A 24095-nucleotide genomic window follows, 5' to 3' on the forward strand; every position below is an offset into this window, starting at 1 on the left:
AGTCAAAAACAGAACTGAACTCTAGTGCTCTACCTTACATTTGATATTCCTGGAAAATGTTTTCTTACTGACCTGACTCAAACTAAACAGCAGTCGGCCTGGGATTTCTTATTGGATCATAGTGTGAAGTTAACAGGGTCAATGACATGACGCTATGAAATTATTCAAAAAGTACATTAAAAATGCAATTCACGCATACAATGTTTGAATACACCTTTTCTATTATAAGCAATTCGCATGTTTTTCATTTCTGTAAAAAAAATATATATTTAGATATATTTAGGGGCATTAAAGTAAATAATTCATGATACAAATAAAAAGAATCATTGAATTTTTCATTATGTTTTTAAGTATATATATTTTTCTCAAACCCATATGAAACCAACATGAGTAAAAAGAGTACATTTCTAAGAAGTTTTTAAACTAGATTTTTATATGTTATGAACACACCTAGATCACTGAATACTGAATTTTCTAACAAATCATTCAGCAAGCAGTATTTTGAATGTGCCTGTCAGATTTTACTGCACGTGCAAGCAGAGCAGCCAAGGAGTGATCTGACATAATCTACTTAAGCGATAACTAAAGCCTTCTGTTTTACTAACGAAAACAGTCGTAATGCTGTGGAGCATGAAGTAGCGACCACGGTGTGATCTGTGAAAATCATCTGGAACAACTCCCAGGCTTTTCATCCACAGCAAGGTGATGACTGTTTGACCTTCAACCGAAACGGAGGGGAATTATCTGTGTGAGGTCCTGGAAAGGAGGGAGGAAGAATTTAGTCTTGTCGAGACTGAGCCTGAGGTGATGAGTAGCCATCAAGTTCAAATGTCAAGTGACAAGTTGAGATCGTTTTGGCGAGAACAGAGCAGGAGACAGGAATTGGGTATGAGATATAGTGTTGATGGCATGTCAGTGATGAGATAGACCATGTGATGTGATAATGGAAAATTGCACCGGGCCCAGTACTGAGTCCTGTGTAGCTCAGGTGGTGAGAATCTAGGGGGTAGCAAACCATTCAATCTGCCATCAAAAGACTTTATAAGACAAATAACAAAAGAGCTGATCCACAGAACCACAGTCTTATTTCAAGGTGGTGGTGTAACCAAGTGGGTAAAGATCTGGGTTGGTATCGGAGCTGTGGCACAGATATATAGAGCTGTTTTGCTATTGGGGACGCAGTGCTGTTCTCTTTTGTCACCCTGTATTTTCTTGTTGTTTCTCCACTATTCTGTTGAAACAAAATAATTATTGATTTATATTACTTTGATATGTAATTACACAATTTTTGGTCAAATGGTGCAGGCCAACAGCAAACCTAGAGCTCTTTAAAATATATATATATATATATATACATTTTTTTTCCCCTCAAAATCGCAATTTTATCAGAAAGCTTTTATTAATTTTTATCAGAAAACACTTTTTTCCTCAAATTGTGCAGCCCTATGATTAAGCCACTACGGATTATCCAAAATGCAACAGATTGCTGTCTTCATCAGCCAAAGAGTGCCACAGCACACACCTATTGGTCTCACTTCACTTGCTACCTGTAGCTGACCACATCTGGCTCTGACTAGGGATGCCAAATGATTATTTGGTTAAAATGAAACAAATAAATAAATAAATCATACCCATGCTTTTGAACGCTCTGAATTCAGTTAATATGAACCGGTGGAGCAAAAACATCCGGGGCCCTATCTTGCACCCAGCGCAATTGACTTTGTACACCAACGCATGTTTCATTCCTATTTTGCACCCGCGCACAGCGGACTTTTCCCTCCACAGAAGCACGTCGCTAAACTAGGGAATGAATTTGCGCTCCCTGGGCGGTTCAGCGCAAAAAAAGGAGGCGTGTTCCGGCGCAAACAATCCCTGGTGCTATTTTACTGTTCCATAAAACAATTGCGCCACTGGCCAGAAAAAACCTAGTCTAAAGTCAGTGGCGAGTTGCGCGTTGTTCATTATGCTATTTTAAGGGCGCATGCTTGACCATAATGTATAGCGTGCACAACGCGCATACACTTTGATTCTCTAATCTACACAGAAGCAGCAGTTTTCATTTTTGCAAATCATATTATTACAAACGATAGATAGATAGATAGATAGATAGATAGATAGATAGATAGATAGATAGATAGATAGATAGATAGATAGATAGATAGATAGATAGATAGATAGATAGATAGATAGATAGATAGATGCCTGTTTAACCGAAGCTAATTTGGGTGTGTTTCTCCATCCCCAATGTCACTTCTCTCTCTTTTACGGCCGTGACGAGGGCGTCGCTCCTGGCGCGCGCCTGGCAAATCCGCCGTTATAATAGCAATACGCCAAGGAAAAAGCGCGTCTGCTCTTAAAGGGAATGTGAGATGATGCTCTGATTGGTTTATTTCACGTTACGCCCAAACCACACCTATGAATAATGAAGCTACTTCAGACCAACCCCTTTTAGATTTGCGCCGGGCGCAGGAGTAATTTATCCCACCGGGAAAATAGCAACAGCGCCGAGACCCGCCCACAAAGTTACTTGCGCTTTGACACTTGCGTTTCAGATCGTTAAAATAGGGCCCCCGATGTGTGTAAAAATATTAATCTAATTAGGCCTTGCATATATCAAATAATAAGACTAATATTTTTATTTATAATATTAATACTCTTAATAATATAAAATATTTCTTTCTTTAAAACTGACTGTTTACTTCACTACTTGTAAAAGTAATGTTTTTTTTGGCTGAAACGGCTGAAAACAATGAAACAAAAGGCAAGTAAAAAAAAAAAAAACTCTGGGTTTGTAATTAAAAGATTGCAGGTTCAAATTCAGCAACGGGTGATCCACTTAACACCAAGTTGGCTACAGTATACGCTAATGAATTGCTTTGTATAAAAGTGCATGCTGAATGGCAGCAGTGGTAGATTACTAAATGGTAACAACTAAGTATCGAGCCATTTTGATTTTGTTGTCTTCCTCTTTTCAGTGGCTTTCAGTGGACAGTTTGCATTATTCCCCTGGCTCCAAATCATGGGGGTTTGGCACAACTTATCCTTTAAAGGTCTGAAGAATTGGATCAATACCTAAGCCTCTTATCATCTCAACCCAAACACAACACGCAATTAATCTCTCTACTCCGATTTAATGAGCGGTTCTAAATAACACCTTGCAAAAACCTCTTTGTGTTTATGCTTACATCGATCTGACAAAAAGAGGTTTTGCTGCAACAAATCCATTAAAAAGTGTCAAATCCTTTATAACCAAGATAATAGTTTTTAAAGCACCCTGACCTCCAGAAACACCATTTGATTTGATTTTTAAAAGTTAACAAACTTCAACATTTAGATTATTTTGGTTTGTCGATGCACTGTCTATTCGTAAAGTTTCTGGTACTTTGATGGCGATTGCATACCAAACTCAGCGAGACTCCACCAAACAGCGGACTTCTAGTTTCCCCTTCTCCTTTGTTCTCTGCTTGGTGGCCACTCGCACCATTCCACAAGAGGCTCCATTATCCCGGCCAACTGCTGGGTCCTCTCTTTCCATCCTCCAACCACTGACTTTGCCATCTCTGCTCTTTTCAGCCAGCCAGCAGCTCCAGGAGGGATGTAATAGGTTTGAAGGAGACTGTGTTGCCGTGGCTGGGGTTTGTTGTCACAAACACAGTGTGAGCAGCATGCAAATCTGTGTGTGAACCCTCCCCTACTAGTGTGAGCTGCAGGGCCTATACAACAGAGAATTATAGGAGCCGATGCCTCTCTGGCACAAGGATGACAGCTCTGACTGATCCCAGTTCTAATGCTAAGAACATGTTGGGGATGTTCTCCCTCAATATAACACAACCACAGACACGGTGTACTGCAAGTATATGCTGTCAGCATGCATTGTTGGGGAGTTAGTAGTGACACCACTAACATTTTTCAGGATTTTTTTCTCCTGTCTTTTCAAAACATTGCAGCTTTTTCAGTAACAGGCAAATTAAGGGTGTAAAAGATCGTAGCTGATCCGTACCGACCAGGCCCAAAGGTTCGGCACGCATGTGATTTGCAGATTACTTGCAACGTTAAACCATCTTATTACATGGCTTGGTTGAATTCCAATGTAGAATGCGGTCTGTTATTTCTTGATAACAGACCGCTGCGAGCCGAAGTGTAACAGACCGTTGCCATGAAAAACAGAGCGTTGCTATGGACGCAGAACGGACTATTTTCTTTAGCGGAAGCAATACAATAGTTTTTAAATCAATAAACTCCTTTTTAAATCAATATTTTGTGTCAAATTATTTATTTATTTTGTAGGTAGCCATGTAATAAGCGGGATAATGTATAGCGTGGCGGTTGTTATAGCGAATAACAACCCCTTCAGGCTGATTCAAGACCCGTTCAGCCTGTCGGGGTTGTTATTCGCTTTAACAACCGCCTCGCTATACATTATCCCTTACGTAAAGAGAGAAAGTTTATCATTTGCATGTGTTACACATTCAAGTGATTTTAAACCATTCCAGTGCAAGAAGCAAAGAGAATTCAATTTGAAACTCATGGACGACTGCCTCATAAACTAAAACAAAACAACAACAAAAAGTCCCAGGCCTGGGACTTCTCAATCGTCACTCCTCCTTTTATCCTTCTGGAGCTCCTCCGTGGGACTCAAAACCAGTTAATGTTACACTTTTTAACTTTTCATTCATTAAAGAATCCTGAAAAAAAATCACGTTTTCCACAAAAAAATATTAGCAGCACAACTGTTTTTAACATTGACAATATAAAATGTTTCTTGACCACCAAATTACTGAAGAATGATTTCTGAAGGATTATGTGACTGAAGACTGGAGTAATGATGCCTGAAAATTCATCTTTGCAATCACATAAATAAATTAGGGACTGTTCGTTTTTTATTTAAGGGGCCACCGGAGGAGTTTTGAGATCTGTAGTCAAAAAATACATGACCCTCCCTTCGCCAGCAATACATTTTTCTATGACCCTCCAAAATGATTGTGAAAAAAGGCATGACCCTCCCCGATAATTTATTGATTAGCCTACTTCTGTTGCGCTTGGCAAAGATGTTCAGATAGCCATTGTTTGTTTTTTTTACAACCATAAACTCTTGCTTTCTCATCTTACTAGGGCTGTAATGATAGACCACACCTACGATTCGGTTCGTATCACGATTTTAGATTTTAGATTAGAAAAAAATCCTGTTTTCGGTGCTGATGCGTGTGACGCGTTCAACATGTGGGTAGCGCTGCCAATAAAGCATCTAAAAGCTGTCACAAAGAACCAGCAAAAGTAATGATTATGAATATGTCAAATATAGCAAGGAGACATTTTAATTGTTTATTAATAAACAAGTGTTTTCTGTGTCGACTGCAAAGAAGTTGACGATGCATCGTGATCTTCGCAGAACGCACCAGAGAGAAATGCACATTTCATACGGATTACATAAGAGAGCAGTCTGTTTTCTTTCGTTTTGAATTGTTCTGTTTAAAAGTAGACATTTCAAGCTTTCTATATATTTCTCAGGTCTGTGAGGCAAGTAGCCTACCTTACGCTGAGTTTCGGTTCATTTATGAGAGAAGAGTCCAGTTCACTCGCCGGCGCCTCCGTGTCATGATTATCTATTTTCTACTATATTAGTATCGTATCGTATTTCTTCTTATTTATTAAATCCAGGCAATTGGTTGATGAAACATTTATTAAAATTAAGATACAATTAATAAAAAACGAAATTCACTTTAAAAGACAGGCTTTGTGCTTTCTGTTTGAGGTCTCTGTGATTTTTTTAAAGTCGCTTTCAGAGCAGTCATGTCCGTAATGGAGAACTGGAGAAGTCATGTCACGCCCTTAACATTGTTTTTTGTTTTGTTTGTTTTTTTCACATAAATGCGAACACGAAAAATAAAATAAAACGAATATTTTATGTTCTGTGGTGGCCGACCCTTCTTCATCCGGTGGGTATACATCTTTTGGTTTGCGCAGTGTAATTCATAGAATTACTAAAAAATATTTTGCCACCTGAAAGTTAAAGATTTTTTGTGTCACGTCATGTGTATTTCCCTCATATTAAATATAAAACGCATGTGTAGACTGATATTTTTCTAATGTCTTGACTCCTTTATTAAGGGAGTATGGATGTATTAACAGACGTTTCAATATATTGGTATTAAATGCATTTTCTGCGAATTTATATTTCAAGTTTTGACTGCAAATGTCACGTCCATAACGCTGGAATTTTAACGAATTTATCCTCAACTAGTTTTTTGGTGTAGGTCTACGTATTTTATTATGTTAACTTAAATAATACTAATAGTAATTTAAAGATGTGGTAGCCCTACATCTTACACATCACACTCCACTGCTATGGCGGAAATTTCAGTATATTTACTCTCTAACATTATTGTGGAAACAAAATATGGTAGTATCGTGCAACAGCGCACATTCTATCAGCTGCAGTTCTGGCGCCTCAGTCCCAACTGTAAAACTCGACGTACATTCACATCACATGTTAATGCAGCGGTAGAGTTACACTCACAGGACACTGCACTTATTCGCAATCACAAAAGTTCATTATTTGCTCGTGCTTTAAAGCTTTGCCAGGTAAACATTTCATTGGCGTTCTGTTCTGACATGATGCACTTTTTCTGAGCGCGTACTGAAGTCTGCGCGCACTGTCAAACAGCGCCAAACTGGATTTTTGTTGGGTCAGACCCATCTGATATAGATGGGGGGCTGATACCGCGAGAGCAACATGGAGCTACATGTAAAATATATGCAGCAAACAAGCCACTTTGAAATGTTGCTGTTTTCATGAATATAAAAGTTGGGTGACCCTCCCCCTAGACTAAAAAAAGTTGGATGACCCTCCCCTCAACAAAGAATAAAAAGACATGACCCTCCCTTATTTTCCTCCGGTGGTCCTTTCCATAAATACCGAACTGTCCCTTAGAATAAAATATAAAAGTTATTTTAAATTGTAATAATATTTCACAATATTACCACTTTAACTGTTTTTTTGACCAAATAAATGCAGCCTTCGTGAGAACAAAGACACTTCTTTCACAAAATATTTTAATCATACTTATCCCAAACTTTTGAATAGTATAGTGTACACATTTGCAAACGCACATATGCTCACTTACACAAAACATGCTGTTTTCACAGATGGGGTGGCATAAACAACATACAAATATAACCTCCCACTCTGTATCTGTGTGGGTAACTACATGTCACATGCTTGCTTCTTAAAAAAGTACAGCAAGACAGCAAAGACCAAAGCACTACTGCAGTGATCCACAGCACCTTCAAACTGTGTGCTGCTGCCACACATCTAACACACACATCAACCAGAAACAGCTCATATCCACTGCACCTTAAGTGGCTTCTTATGAAAATACTTGCATCTAGTCTCGCTACTATGCGCTAAATATGTACCGTGAGAAAAGAAGAATCGCAAATGTGAGCTCAGCAATGAGATTAAATAGAGCTTAAATTAAGACTTCTGCCTCTCAGATATTTATCCCGAGAAAAAACATGTTTTTCCTCTTTTCGAAAGAGATACTCACAATGTATCAGACTGTGATCAGATTTGCCAAGATACCAAACTGCACTCAAAAAAGTTCTCGGAGATCTCAATATGAATGCAAACTTCTTTTCTGTCAGGACCACTATCGTCAAATACGATTGACAATTAGCATACAGTTTGGATTGGCGGTATGGTTCTGTTCTGGGCAAGAACTCCCTGTGCATCCATGCAGCCTAGCATGGATAAGAGCAGGGAGAGCAGCAATAACCCCCCTTAGGGTAAACAGAACAGAACCAACATGAATGTATTGCAGATATTAGATCATTTTAATCTGATTCAGGGGGAATCAGAATGACAAATCCTGACTGACGAGAGGAGGAGCTGGGGATGGAGGAGGGTAATTAGTTAATGAGCAAAGCGATAGCTATTGATAATACTGAAGGAGCTTATATATTAATAGTGATAGGCATCATATTTCTATAGGTAGACGTGGATCAGCTGAGAAGTCAGCTGACGCGAGCTTGACTAACGTGACCCGCTACGCTTGTTGTTTTTTTTGCCCTACCAACATTTTCACTGGCCCAACCACAAAATAATTTTGCTTTATAATGTATTTTCAGAATTTCTAGAAATATGTTTTCACTACATGTTAAGGTGTATTTGCAAACATTTTTTTTTCTTTATACAAAAAAGTGCAACAAGATTAAAATCACAGCTATAATGTACTTGCGTAAATTCATAAACACACTTTTGCCTAAAAAAAAGGGGGGCATTCGTTGCCAAACATTAATGATTTAAAGTTTTCAACATATTCTTAAATATGCTGCTATCAAGACTATCACAAGCCTCTTTTATGCTATCTGCAAAACCTCATCTATGTCATCCTGGTAGATAACATTATCTAGGTGACTAATCAGCAGGATTTGCATCAAAATGTCGAATTCAACGCAGCGCTGACCCAAAAGGGCAAGTGACAGTTCTTATATCTGGCCCAAAATTCTCTCACTCTGGCACCTGGCCAGCAGGTCGTCATCATTATCGTTGAATCTTGCCAAGAAATTTTAGGAGAAACATTTGATACAGAGTATTTCAAAGAAACATAACTGAGAACTCTAAGCATTCTGAGCTATGAAAGAGGAACAGAATCTTCCTCTGGGTAGTACACACATCCATGTTTTCTAGATATCAGTTTGTATCAAAATCATGCTTTGAACAGAACAGCTCAACACTTCGCACACATACACAAACATCCATGAGCTCCAGCCAAATCCACAGCCACTGTCACATTTCCCCAATCACCTCCAGTCATCATTTACAGGATGTCAGAGTAGTGAGCCAGAAGCCAAAGTCAACCATTTGCAACTACCGTCTGCTTGGCTAATTGCATACATCGTCTTTCATTTAGGGGTGATTGAAGTGCAGGAATGAATCCAGATGGCCCAACGGAGCTTCAAATAACTGAAGTTACTCTGCCAGCATCAAGAGATGCACAAGCCTCTAGAGCCAGCAGCTTTTGATTCATAAGATGTTCTGAAGTTCTCTTTCCTCGTGTGCTCGTTGGCTGATCTGAGACCATTAAAAATGAAAGGAGCATGCTGCCGTACTGAAGATTCTGGCCTGCAGCACTGGTGAGTAGTTGGGCTAAATGATTCTTGTGTCAGAGATTCACAAAAGTATCGTCACATGCTCACATCCGCACACCCAACTCACAGGTTCAGCCAAGAAGACATTGTGGAGTGGATGTCTGATGAAGCCTTTTCAGCTCAAAGATGGAACCCTTAAAGCTTGTGTGAGAGGTTTGCACAGGCCATCGCAATCACTAACACTTCTCAGTCCCTGACTGTGTATGTATACATGCGCATCAAAATGCATGTGTAAAACCTGTTTGCAGTTATGATTCATGGTTAACTTTATTTTAAAAACAATTTAAGATAAAAAAGAACGCCTATTAATAATAATCTGTATTGTATAAAGCGCTATATAAATAAAGATGACTTGACTTGATTAATAAAACCAGGAATATGCAAATGAATAAAAATCAATCAAATAAACTGTTACTTTTCATATATGGAATGTATTATTTATTATTTATTACTAAAAACGTAACATGTTTCAGAGTAGGAGTATTACAGCTCTATCTGGGATAGTATAAAATGCATTCAAATTGTGCAACATTAAAAGGTGATATGGACAATTGTGATGGTTAATAACCTGCAACATTTCAGTTACCAGCCAAAGTATTTACCCCCGCCTCACAAACACAAATACTGTATACTCAATGCACAAATGCTGACTTGTTTTGTATGGCAGTGTCAGAGCAATCTGGCAGATACTGACTGATCTTACAGTCACTTATCTGCATTGACAGCAAACAAACGGTTCCATAATGAACTACCTAATGCACAGAACAAATCAAGTAAAAACAATGTGATCAACTGTAGAATACAAATGCTCCCACCAGTTCTATTTGAACAGTATATCTAACAGTGATTAAATAGTAATTATAAGGGTGGCATGCATTTGCAACCAGAGACATTCTAAAAACACGATTATTATAATTGGCAATCATTATCAAGAAAATAATCCTGGGCACTTGGGAGGAAATCTAATGCCTATTGTTACATCATATTTTGCTCCTCGTGACTGATTTTGTAGCTTTTTGTCCAACTGGTTACAAGACAATAAACTTGAATTTGTTATTTTAGTTTATAGTTTTATAGTTTCCACTTTTAGATGGTACTGAGAGTGAATGAAAAAGAAGGACATAAAAGCAGCAAACAAAACAAAAGTTTTAAAAAGTCCGAACAGTAAGAAAATATATTATGTCGTCTTCACGAAGACTTCTATAACATGGGATGAGTAAAGAAATATCTGGGTTATTCTATCTATCCAAATCTTTCCTTTCGTGAACTTGAAAAATAAATATTCGAAGTTTGAAAAACAAACCGGTGTTCACCTGTGCAGGTTGGATAGGCCCGTATTTCGAGAGAAAAGCAATGCAATGTGTTCTGCCTGAAAGGAATTTCGATGTACAGCCTTTCTGAAAGGTACACGATGCAGTAAAGGAAAACAGCCCTGTGGTTTCCATCCCTTCAGCTGACAGGAGAAGATAATGTATTTTAGATAGAGCTTATACACTGGACCGTGCTGCTGTCCATCAGTCGATCACTGCCTCGAGTCGATATCCCAGAGAGCCTGAGACATGTTTATTAAAAAGGTGGTGGTGGGGGGGGGAGTAGAATTTGCTGTATGCAGGGGGCTGAAATTGGCGAGCTTGAGACCTGGATGGATTCTACACAGTTAATTAAGATAAAACGATTCAATTCAGCAAAGATTGAGTTGCGATTGAGCCCAAGCTGCTCATGGTGGTTGCTCTGATTAGGAGCCAGAAAATGCATTTGCTGAGATTTTGATGCGAGACAATATTCCCGTTTTCAATTACACACACGAGCAACCCCCTAACTACCAAAACTGACTCATTTGCATGATTGAAATATAATTACAGAGAGATGAAAAAATGCCTGTGTTTTGTTTGGCGTTACAATTGTGTTTAATTGTTTCTGCTGTTTGTTTTTGGTTTGTTCGCTTGCTTGTTTATTTTCATTCAGATATCAGCAAAAGCACTCGTAACAATCGATCTCTGGGTAAGGAATAAGGACAAGCTTATTTTTCACATCTGGGATATAAAAGTTCATCTGTTTTCCACCGTCCTCAATGTGGTAAAACAAAAAGACTAACTAAACTATCAACCCTTAACTATCATATGCTGACATGGTTGTTCAGTATCCAAAATACTTTATATCATTCTGGCAGAGGAAAATTGTAAGCCTGACACAGATTTCTTTGTGGGGAAAAATCAATGGCACGTATAACACACACAAGCTGCACAACAATAAGGAAACTAGATGTTCTCCGTCACCATGTCAGAAACCTCTAATGGCGTCTCACAGCTGTTCTTTCTCTTGTGTTGACAGCCGTTGCTCGGCACCATTAACAACTTACTGACGGGCCTTGAAACTCACCAACCCGAGAGCGTGAAAACTGTAATCAGTGATAATAATGCTCAATCATTTGCTAAGACCTTATTAACACAAGTCCCACACTATGGGACTCTGTAATACTGAGTTGTGTTTAGAGTTATGCTCCATGAGTCTGTAATTCCCTGCCTGATTCTGACAGCACTCACTCATGGTGCATTTCCTCACACTTTGAGTCACAGTTTCCTGAGCTGGATCCTTTCAATCCTTTCCTCACTGTGGGGGCCACTGCAATGGGCCCTGGTCCCTCCGGGACTACCTTTCAGTTTTTCCTCCCTCCTCATGCTCCACTCTCGGGCTGTCTGATCCATTTCAATGCCTTCAGTGGCCTTTTCACTGCTAACAGAGTCGGTGTAGATGTCTTCACAAAACAAAACAGACACGCGTTCAATGTCTGCGCCGATTCGAAATGTCAACAGCATGCCAGCTATCACCATTCATCATCAAGAGGACGCTGCAAGGTGTACTCAGTGTTTAGCTCCTATCCATTGCTGTCAATTCATCTGTAGTGTAACAAACAATCAACAATTGAGATTATTGATAATCTAAATATTTTCTTTATAACAAGTACTACAGCATTTTAAATCCATGCCAGTAATGCTCCATTAAGCAAATTCCACAAAAAAAAAATAGTGCTAAAATAGAAAGCAATTTAAACCTACATTAACATGAATGCTGGGAAAATATGCAAAGTGCATGGTATGGGAATCTGAATGGCTATGAACAGAAATAAACACTCCAAAAAAATGTATTCAAAATAAAAATAAAACAAAAAGAGCCCATCTTCTGAAGAAATATGTAAACCACTGAATACATTTCAGAAGAATCTCCAAATCCCCTGTCAAAAAGAAGAAGCTAACTAATAGATTTAAGTTGAACTATGGTTTCGAAATACAAGGTTATTAGGATATTAACATATTCATTTACATGATGGTACACCAAACAACATATGGTAATGCCATGGATGGTACATTTAGTGTTTTTGTGTTAATGCTATGTTTCAATCGGAAAATATCTTTACCTACGTCATTGGAAAGGTGCACGTGCAGTTGTTGATTTACCTTTTTCATCGCGATAGGGTGCTTATGCTGTTTGTTCCGAATGGTTATAGGTCCACATAATCCAGTGCTCTTTTTTTCTCTGTTAAAAAGTATAGCGTTATTGTTTTACGCAGTGAGAAACTGCACCAAGCGATTAGGAAAGACTCGGAACGATTCAGACTGATCTTGAACCGATAACACGTTTGATTGAATCGTGGAAAAGAACTGACTCACAAAAGTGATCATTGCTTGTTCTGATTCTAAACAGGCGCGAGAAAACAAGACACGACGTGGTTGCTGAAATATTTTGAGGGAAATGTTATCAGGTTAGTTAGTATACTGTACTCTCGCTCGCCAGAGGATTTATCATTATAGGCCTACTGGGCTCGTGCTTGACGTGATATCCCCATAGTAGATATGTTTTGTTTATTTTTGTCTGGCTATTATTCATGCTCTTAGATTGTATATTATCATATATTAAAATGTATGGATGCATTATGCTGCTGCTTTGTCTATTATAATATTATGATTTTTTATTTAAATACCGTTTGCTTGGCGCTGTTGAAAAAACTTTTTTTTATTTCTTCAGAGCGTTCTGAAATAAACCGCAGACAGACGAGAGAAATGAATAATCATTTACACTGTTCCAAACCTGTATTAATTTCTTTCTTATGCTGAACACAAAATATATTTTGAAGAATATGGGTAACCAAACCGTTGATGGGCCCCAGTAACTTACGGTGGGGGGAAATGCTATATGGAAGTCAAAAAGGACCATCAACTGTTTGGTTATCGACATTCTTCAAAATATCAGTAGTGTTCAGTAGAAGAAAGAAATTCGTACAAGGTTTGGAACAACTTGAAGCCAAGTTAATGATGACAGAAATTTGGATGAACTATGAACTATGCCTTTAAGGATCAGCTGGGGATTATGATTAATCGGGACATGCGCGTGCACGCAGATAACTTTTATTTATAACTATTATCTATTAATTTTATATACCAATCTATCACTCTGTATCACTACACAACACCCCTAGCAACCACTCTTAGTTCTCATTAGTATTGTTCGCACGCGCCTCACTAGTTTACTCACTAGTAAACATAGTTATCATTGATAATGTTCATTGAAGCTTATAGACCTTATGTAGCCCCGCCCCTTTTCAGCGTTGCGCTCGTTGTCTTTTGACTTCCGGTCTGTATTTTCACAGCGATTTTGCGTGTTTATTAATGAACGGCTCGTTTTAAAATCTTCCCGGTCGACTGACATTTGTAAAGTCATCTGCTTTGAACATTACAGTCCTCATGATAACTTTCGTTAACTTTACATTAAGTAAATTCACTTCAAAAGCTAATTTCTCCTGAACAGCAATACCATAGAAATATACAGAGCGACCGCAAAAACGGAAGTTAAAAGACAATATTCTGAAGATGGCGGCGCCCTCGTTTCTCTGGCGCATAAGATCTATAGAGTAGAGTATTGTGAAAGATCAAGTATGCTAGTGTATCGTTGCCTGAACAGTAGATATAGCATTTTCCATCAGGTCAGTCCTATATTCGTAAAAATCCGTTTGAAAGTCGATCCGCTGCAATATCTTGTCCTTTTAACAGTTAAGGAGTTTCCCTTGCCCTGACACATCGTCCTGCCATCCAGCCATTCTCATCCTTTTCACCAAAAAATGTATTTTAGGTGGACAGATCAATACAGTACAATGCACATCAAACACCACGCGGAACAAAACAAACCTGTGGTCTCAGGATAAGCCAGGGTCTGCTAAAATTGTAGGATGTTGGAAAATAACAATGTCTTTTCTGTTAACCAAATGCTTTTTAATCTTCGCTATTGCTTCAATGCAAACGAACAATCGCGCGCCGTTATTTGTTGCGTAGTGAGTGACGGTCAAACCCTGAATATAATGTAATATAAAAAGTTGTTCCTACATTTTGTCGTAAATTTAGAATAAAACGTTAGTGCGTAGATTTCACGCACAAATTTATACGTACGCATGCTTAGTGAATGAGACCCAATGGTCTTCTACAACATGCGGTTCTGTTTTTTAACCGCTAGAGGGCCAAACGTTACATAGTGTACCTTTAAGTAAAATTGTTAGCTCTTTTCTTCGCAACACTAATGTTCAGATTAGCGCTGATTTTGTGCTGGGCTGTTCAACTCAACAACTCCCTCTATATGGTTAATCCGGTGTCTTTAATGAGTATATTTTTTGTTGGTATATTGTTAATTGAACCCATTTAATATAAATTGTAGTAAATAACAAATTTATTAGTATAATTTCAAGAGGCCACTGCCAGCTAGTCATGTGATTACATCATCCCAACCAAGAAGAAACAAAAAAAAACTGCTTCTTCTAGACCACAGATTTGCCTAGAGTCTCGATCTCATGTGAGTGTCCATCATTTTAAACATATTTGTCAGAAATATGATTAATTTTGTTGCATGCAAAACATTTTTAATAAGGGAAAATATTACTAAACTGCACCTGAGGTTAGCTTTATATCATGCCATAAAATTCTAGCTGGTAGTCAAATATCTAATCTACTTTCCCACCTTGAAATTACAGAAACAAATGCCAGTGGAGAATAACAGGCAGTAAAGAAAAAAAAAAACTCCTTGTTTTGATTAACATGCCAAATCCATATAATTTATAAGATTATTAGATTATCACATTCATCTTAATTAAGAGGCTCATAACATGGATGGTCAATCTGCACCAAATGCAAATTTCATTTGGCATATTAATCAGATTAGCATGTAAAAGTTGATAAGAAATCTATAACAACAGAATGAGAAGGGAGGGTAATGATTCTCTTAGACGTGCAAAATAATTAAATTCGATACAACCTGTAACAAAAAAAAACGTAGCTTTCCGTTTAATTCAAATGGAATTTACGCTGTTTTTCTCACTTGCAAAGGTAGTAAAATCGATGAAAGCTCAAATTCAGTTCAGCCTTTTTTTTCTGTGGCATGCTGAATGCTCTTCATGTCGATGCTGAAACAAGTTTTTTTAAACTAACAGAGCTGTTTTGAGACCCTTAAACAAAATCTATCTCATCATTCTTTCAATTGTGATACTCAATAATGTAAAAATCATAGCAAACGAGTGAAAGGAACTGCACAGGAGCCTGAGTTGTGAAGGAAAGTTGTAGTTTCCCTTTTCCTTTCAGGTCTAAAAAATTTGACTTCAACGCAGGAAAAAACAAGCTCAGCTAACTCTATAGCAATTAAGCCAAAAAGCCACTTCATACCGCACAATCAAATACAAGAGAGGCAATCAAGCAAAGCAGACTGTCCTCCACATCAGTTAGCCCTGCATAGAGACACAGCACCTTCTCCTCCAGCAACAACAAAAAAGACCCGCCTTCGTCCTGAGGGGCAAAAGCACTGTGTTTATGGAGATTACATACAGTGGCGGAGAGAGCCCAATTACCTACAGCAAATGTACTGCGTGGAGCCAAAACCCATGGCAGCCCACAGTGAAACAAAGTGATTTTACAGCTCAATTTTAATCTGCAGGCTTTGGCCTGGTCTCCGGTTCCCCATGTGGGCCTTTTAAAATCGGATTTATCGGTACACTTTAAAGCAGACCAGTGGCGGCACCAGCCCGATGCTTAGTGATGGTTCTGAGGGTTCTCCAGTGATAGTGTAGGGTTTAATGAGGTTGTCTGAATACAGAGATGGTGCTGCAGAGAAATACCCATTTTTTGCTGGGTGGGTAAGAGAACCAGGGAGTTTGATGAAAAAAGAAAAAAGTTTGATGTATTAAATCCTGTATTAAAAATTGAATGTATTACATTGAAAGGCTCACGGAAGCCAGACTTCATAGCACTGCAAGAACAGGAGAAATCAGTGTCTGTGAGCAGTTAACTAAAAAGAGTGAGGCAATAACTTTTCAGAAGTGCGACAGTAGTTGTTTTTTAATTAGCTTAGCTTGTGTTATATAAACATATACATGCATAAACATATACATACATATACATATATACATATATATATATATAAAAATATAGAATTATTTCAACTAATATATGTGTGTAATATATGCATACATTATACATTTATGTTATTTTTTCAAGTTTAATCCAGCCACCCAAATCCCAAGTTTAATGCAAAAAGACAAATTAAATTTTTAAGACGAAATACTGCTCTGATTAAATTACATATATTATCTGCACAAAAATAAAATAAATAAATTGCCCTTAAATAAATTTTGCTACTTTTTGTTTGGATTTTTCTTTACTTTTTTGTATCATGACTGTATACTACGAGTAGGTTCACAAGCTAAAGTTTTAAAATAGATTCCCCAACACTGAAAAAAATGATTGGTCGTATTGGAGTAACACTCCGATCTTGGTGCCTATTTCGGATTAAAGATTGACTTTGAAAAGGGAACCATGGTACACTAACCAGGAGGAACCAGAGGGGAGCAGCTGGGAAAGGTAATTGCCTAGTTGGTGCCATATGAGATGAGTATGGAGGGTGTTGCTTTATCTGTGGGCTGTAATATAGGAGTTGAAGGTGGAGGAAGCACAGAAGTAGAGAAGCAATTCGCTTCCATTTAGATTTAGGCTGCCTGAACCCAAGTGAACCCTGCTTAGTGCTGTTAATTAAATCTGAAAGCGAGGTGAAGGGCAAAAAGGAGAGTCAGAGTAGGATGCAAGATGAGAAGAGGGGAAGCTAGAATGATCTTATCAAGGAGCAGAGACCATGCTTTGGCAAATAATAATGTAAATGAAGCAGAGGTCAGCAAGTTTCCCTGCCCCCCTGCTGGCACAAGTGTTAACTTAATACAGAAACATTGGGAGAGAGAGGATAATAGTGTAAAGATAATTGCTAGACTATACTTATCCATGTCAAATCATAAATTCAGAGCTTGAGCTTCAGTTACAAAAAAAAAAGAGACTTTAAAAATGCAGTTTGATGAAAACACACACTTTAGTTGTGTCCAAAATGAAGCACCATACTGTGCTCTTATACACTATGTACTTATGCACTAAGTTCTCAACCTGTAGTGTATGAATTTTATACGGTTATTTAGTCTGATATCTCTCCCCACCCACCGCTGTGTGTCCAACATTCCACACTTCAGTTAATTAAGCGCATTATCTGGACTTTTTCTATTTGGAATTTTCAGTGTGAACACACTTCCACTAAATGCCAATAGAATAGTGCACAAGCATGCAAATTGAGACATGACATTTGATTTTGAATTAAATTCATAGAATGTTGAGTTAGATGTATCAATTCCATATGGTGAGCTTAATTGCAGTACATCTGTAAGAAAAGTGGAAATATAATATTCTCACCGAGCTTTGGTTGTGTACATGTAACAACCTGCTTGCACTTAATTACTTGTCATAATTCATTTTAAGCAGGATATAAAATTATTTATTTTTATATTTCACAGGTTGAAAAGAGTGCTGAGATGACAGATTATCTTAAGTTAAAGGTGGGCAGGAAAAAATCTGAATCAAATAGCTCTGTACCTTGAGCATTTTCTAAAATTTGAATGGATGTAGAAATTGCATGAGAATTCAGCTGAAAGTGCTTTGAAACTCCTGTTGCTATTACCATAATAAATGGATTGCAAAATGATCACCGTTTACGGCAACTGACGTCTCTAAAAGGGTCTAAACATTTTATTCCTGAATTCAGTTTGCAGAGGATTATCCATTTTGGGGGCGAATGACTTCTAAAAGTTGAAAGAGAAAAATCTCAATCCTACAGCTGAAATTGGAGAAGCCTTAGGCACAATTAATTTCCCTGAGGCCACGTTGCCGAAAATTGGCAAATGGCTTAGAACCATGAGAAAACTTGGATGGTTTGATTTTGTTCAAAAAAACATTTTTGAACATATTGGTTTTACAATTATCTTTGCAGTAGTCATAGTCAATATTTTTGACATCTGAGGCCAGACATGTAATTGCAGCCGAACTTTAAAAGTGGTTTCTTCTTTTGAAATGTATCGTCTGATTGGGGAGATTTTTGATAAGCCTCTTACTGAGGATGAGAACTGCTTTTAAAAATATCTTTCCTTAATTCCCAAAAGAAAACATTTCAAATTCTATAACCCATTACTGGACATGTTAACTTCTCACTTTCTGTCTGTCTGTCTGTCTGTCTGTCCGTCTCTATCTATCTTTCTATCTATCTATCTATCTATCTATCTATCTATCTACAGGTATCTATCTATCTATCTATCTATAATCCATCCATCTATATGCCTATAAACATTCAAATTTCAAGGCTTTTAAATTTTTTTATTTTTTCAAATAAGGATTTGTAAAGCTTTGTCAACATTTGGGTTGAAAAGTTTAGTTTTCCTGTTAAAATTTGCAGCTATAAGAATTTAGTGATAGTGATAGTGTTTGTTTACATACAGACAATGATAGGTAATATTCAGTCCTGTGTTTTTACATGCTGTGATTCAGTGATTCATTTCATATTCTGTTTATTAATTTCAGAAACTGTCTTTGAGCATTGCTGAGCAATCATTAAAAGTTCATCATCACCTGCATGACTAGAAACTTCTCTAACAGGAACCCTGAAGCGCTCAGCGCTCATTTTACTCTCATGCTAAATTATTTTCAATTATTATTATTATTTTTTAAGATGCATCATTTGCATCAATTCATTCCATTCCAAATGCCAATGCTAGGGGCTCTCTGTCTAAGTAATTATGTACCCTTTAAGGCTGCTGAGATGTTTGTCATCCCATCAACAGCACAACGATCGCCAAGACCCTCATGCAACAAGACACTTGGAAAAAGAAGCGAGAATCATGCGAGAAGCGAGAGAGAACGAAGCTGTCAGGGGGAGGAAGAGGTGTGATCTGATCCCTCACTCCTTCTTGCTGGGTGAGTTGTTTGACTAATGCTCTGTTAGCTAATGTGTCCAGACCACCTACTGAGTTGCACCCATCTCTCTGGCTCTGATATTGTCTTGTAGTAGTGATGTGTGCTCGTTGCATGAGCCCAGCACTCTCAGCCCTATTCTGGGGAGGCGCGTGAGATACTCCCACTGCTAACAGCAAGCTGGCGGGAGTCTGCTCTGGCTTTCATGATAATGTATGCATTTTTCTGCTGCTTTACACCGCTAGATGCAAGCCATCGTGTTTTCGTTCACATGAGAGTTTGGGGGGGGGGGGGCAGATATTTTTTGCAAGGTTGCCACAAATGTTCTCCTTAGTCAAACCGCACAAATTGGAAGTTATGGCCAAAGCTAAACTCTGATTTAATATAATGCAAACTGTAAATTGTGTTCTGAAGAACACAAACATCTGTTGTTGTATCTCCAGAGATTAGAATAGAAATATCTTGTTTAGTGCCACAGGAAACCCCAACCGGCAGCGTGAAAGGAAAATGGTTCAGAATCAAACATTACAGTGCATAGTTCTCTTTTGCAACCCCCACTGGAATCGAGTGAACTGCCTTGCTGCCTATTACCTATTGCTGCCTTCTAATTCAGCATCCTAACTAAAATGGATACTGATAAAAAAGTACCATACCAATAGCATTCCTCATGCGAAATGTGCACCAGACTTGATTCAGAACTGATTTCAATAGAGTTGGCGTGTTTATTAAGGTCCCAATACTCTAATAAGCATAAAAACACATAGCAAACACAAATATTGGGCAAAATGGTATATCATTTAGATTAACCAATTTTTTAAAGAATAGAATGAATAAAGGTGCAGGCACATTAATTAAATTTGTCAGAAAAAAGTAGTTTGTCAATGTAGCGATGCATGAAGCACCACTCACACAGAAGTACATTTCAAACCAAGCAGCTTTATGTTGAACGACTTGAACATGAGCGAAAGCTGCACGTGGAACTTTTTTCGCCCTTACATGAAACTCTCAATCATGTGGATTTCTGTTGAAATGATTGGATTTTGCCCAAGAAATTTTGCAGAGCTACGGTAAATGTGACCACACCTTTATATTTACACTCAACATTTTTTTCGCATCGTGTTGGTTGGACTTTTCATTCACATGACTTGTGTATTAACATATGGTGCATATCTGATCTTTGCTATCTATTCAATGCAATGCTCTGTGAAATAAAATCCAGGTTTTAATACAGAACCAACATCTTATTTTGCCTGCAAAGCATACGCATACGAAATAACTAAATTAGAGGTTTTCAAGAATGTCAAGAATTTTCTCAAAAAATGTATCAACATAGACGTTGATGGCAATGATTATAATACTCCATCTAATCATTTTGGAGGTCTAAATTGCCGTCCTCGAGCCGAGGTTGTCAGATTGACACTTATTTATTTGGACCGTGTTCAACAAAACAGTTTATTTTTATTGATGTCGAGCAGGAAGCAGCATACGGCTGCTGGCAGCCACCCTGAATTATGAGGAAGGTGATTACAGCCCCTCTCTCGCTCTCTCCATAGCCAAAGATCAGTGAGACCGAGAAAGACAGCTCTTGTAATCACACTTAATAGTCTTGTTGTTTGTGTGAGTGTGCGTGGTAATGATGCTGGCACTTCAGCATGGGCTCACAGGGGACCCACTATTGTTTCACCGTCTCATTGCCTTCCACTGGCACCACAACAGGTGCCTCTGTGAGGTTCCTAGCCAGTTAATAGAAAAAATAAAGATTATAGTCTATTTTTTTAAGCTTCTCATTGGATCTAATGACCATGCATTGATCTAAAGTGGACCAATCACTGTAATGACTTCAACTTTCTCAGGATTCCATGTTTATGGCCTCCATCTCTATGTTATGATCCTCATAAAGTTTCTCATAATAGCTCAAAGTGCTTTTTGCTAAATTAATGATGTGAACCCTCTTGTTCTTTCGGCATCAACGTCTTGTTGTTTTATATACTTCTCTGTTTGATTTTGTGACCTGAACAAGACTGAGCATCTAACCTAAAGCGCATTTGAATGATGTTGGCATAGTCAGTGCCGCGTTTGTCAAGCCTGTTCGGCGTGCCAGACAAATCAAACCCAATGCACAGAGTGTACACGACATGGGAAATACACACTCATGAGAATTAGAGTGATTCATTCTCTCAGAAAAATGATTCACCCTTTTAATTTTGAGAAAAGCAATGATAATGTCCAAGGAAATTCATCTATCCTCTCACTGAACGCATTAAACAATTTTTATGTGTGATTATATGTGACATTTTCCTGCCCTTTTGACCTGAATCATCTCTTCTAGAAGAGTAATGGAGTTCTAAATGAGGGTTCAGGAAGAGCTAGTTCATCTAATCATGATGCAGTATAAACAGCTGCTTGCCTCACTCTGACGATTCTGGAAACTCAAATATATTGATTTCTGTATTTATTATAACTTAAGTAGTTCTGGCGACTGGCGAGCATGACAAGTCTCTCTAACTACACTACACTCAAGGATTATATAAACAGGTTAACACATGTAACAGTTTCAGGGAAAAAAACAGGTTAGAACAAACTAGTCTCAATGACAAAACTTATTTAAAGGAATAGTTAACACAAAAATAAAATTGTCGTTTACTCACCCTTGAGTCATTCCAAACCTATATGAGTTATTTGGAGGAAAGCTGACTTACATTGTATGAATCAAAACATTTTTATATATATCTTATATTGTGTTTTACAGAAGAATGAAAGTAATACAGGTGTGGAATAACATGAGGTGAGTAAATGATTCAAGAATTTTCAAATGCTCAAATCCCTAAAGGAAGACAAACTGTAATGTAAAAACAAATGGATAGGTGCTAAAGTGTTTGTGAAGTGTGTCTATGCAGGGTATTCTTAATTTCTGAACAGTATTATTAGTTTTGCATCACTCTTCTAGTTCAAAAAATCATATGGTAATTGTATATTCAGCACATTTAACCATGGTCATTTGGAACCCACCTTCAACTGCTTTATAACCGGTCATCAATAACATGTCAAGAGCACCTCTAGCAATCTGTAATCATATTGATTCACACACCATGAAGTAGCACCTTTTACGCTATTGTATGTGATGAATATCTGAGCTGGTGCATTTATTACCATTTATATGGTGATGAAAGAAATTAGCTTGGAAAATAAAAGACACGGATCCAGCATGCATGCAGGTCTTCACCTGTTACTGCTGATGCGCTCTGACAGACTCACCTCTGCAAAGCATGAACAATACGAGCCCAGCTAGGCTGAGACGCAGCATCTTCAGTTCCTCTGAAGTTGGTCGGGGAAGGAGAAGGGAACGGGTCAGTTTTTTCCCACCCACAAATCTTCCTTAAGGTCTACAGGACGGTACACACAGCCTTCATCTCTTTACAAGCAAGAAACAGAGTATCGGTTAGATGTTTCCTCCTCAGAGCATCTCGACACGAGTCTCTCCTGAGGTGCACTTACTAGATGTTGACATCTTGACAGCCATGATCTGTTTCGTGGGTTTTAAATGTCTTCTGAAGTGTCTGAGGAGCACATTAAACACTAAAAATATATCCCTTGAAAAGTCCCAAATTTGTAGTGCAGTGCTACAAGTGTCTGTCGTTAACAGCAGTACGGTGGTCGCGAATGTGTGATCCGTCTAAATAAGCCTCAGTTCACACAGTTGTGTGGTGGAGAATCTCAAAGGAAAGTTGAACATCGCTTGTGAGGCTCGGCAACGTTTCGTTATGATGTAAAAAAAATCCACTGTAATTCCAGGAGGCGCGAGGTGTCCACGCGTTAACGAATAAAGTCACTTTTAAAAGAGAATGTCAGTAATTAATAACCAATTAGGTGCTTTTACATAAACAAGTCCTCATTTAGAAAATATGACGGCAATATATACTCCGAGCTTCCACAGTTATTAATACACTTTAAGAAATGAAATTGTAGTCCTCCTGTCGGTGCATGTATCGCCCGTCACAGTTTTGATGCCGAAAAGCAAGTCATAAACTTCAACAATGTATGGCAAGAAATAATAAAAATCATTCCGTGAAAATGCTCCTTCTTTCTCTCACCCATGAAGTCCACAGTGGATATTCCTTGTGCTTTCGTCTGCTCTTTGGGTTCCGCAGCGACAAGCACAGTGAGTCATGAAATACACACACTCTCTCTCTCTCTCTCTCTCTCTCTCTCTCTCTGACTGGCAAATACTGCTGAACTGGGAGGGCGGCTTTAGAATTTCAATTTAAACTTCAAAATATAATGCAGCCTACAATAAAATAAGATGAACGAGTCAACTTCTTTCGAACTGTTATGAATAGTTTGCTAGCGATGTGTAGCCTAGGCTACGTGTGGATGCATGCATTGCAAACAAAGAAATAACTACTTTAATACACCTGTTGTGATTGGTTAATCTGGAGTAGATGAATCGATCAATATGGCCAATGTCTAAAATTTGCGGAACGGAGGAGCCTTGGTCCTAAAGATGGAGGGTATTATAAGTATATTTAACAAATGATTCTATCCCATTGCAGTGAGTTATGGTTATATTATAATAAGAGTGATGATGCAGGTGTTGATGTAGTTTGTGAGTGATTGGACCCTATTGTACTGCGTTTGCTTCAA

The 24095-nt window shown here is 38.1% G+C and overlaps 1 protein-coding gene across 1 annotated transcript in view; it reads right to left on the minus strand.

The window, feature by feature from the left end:
* Positions 1–23621, minus strand: part of LOC307144304 (transmembrane protein 132C) — a 130239-nt gene extending 106618 nt beyond the window's left edge. Inside the window, exon 1 of the mRNA XM_079846571.1 lies at positions 22710–23621. Coding sequence (XP_079702697.1) covers positions 22710–22758 — 49 coding nt within the window. The 5' untranslated portion in view covers positions 22759–23621. The remainder of the gene's footprint in view (positions 1–22709) is intronic.
* Between the last annotated feature and the right edge of the window lie 474 nt (positions 23622–24095).

The sequence above is a fragment of the Squalius cephalus genome (genome assembly GCF_949319135.1).
Source record: "Squalius cephalus genome assembly, chromosome: 17".
NCBI classification, from domain to species: Eukaryota; Metazoa; Chordata; class Actinopteri; order Cypriniformes; family Leuciscidae; genus Squalius; species Squalius cephalus.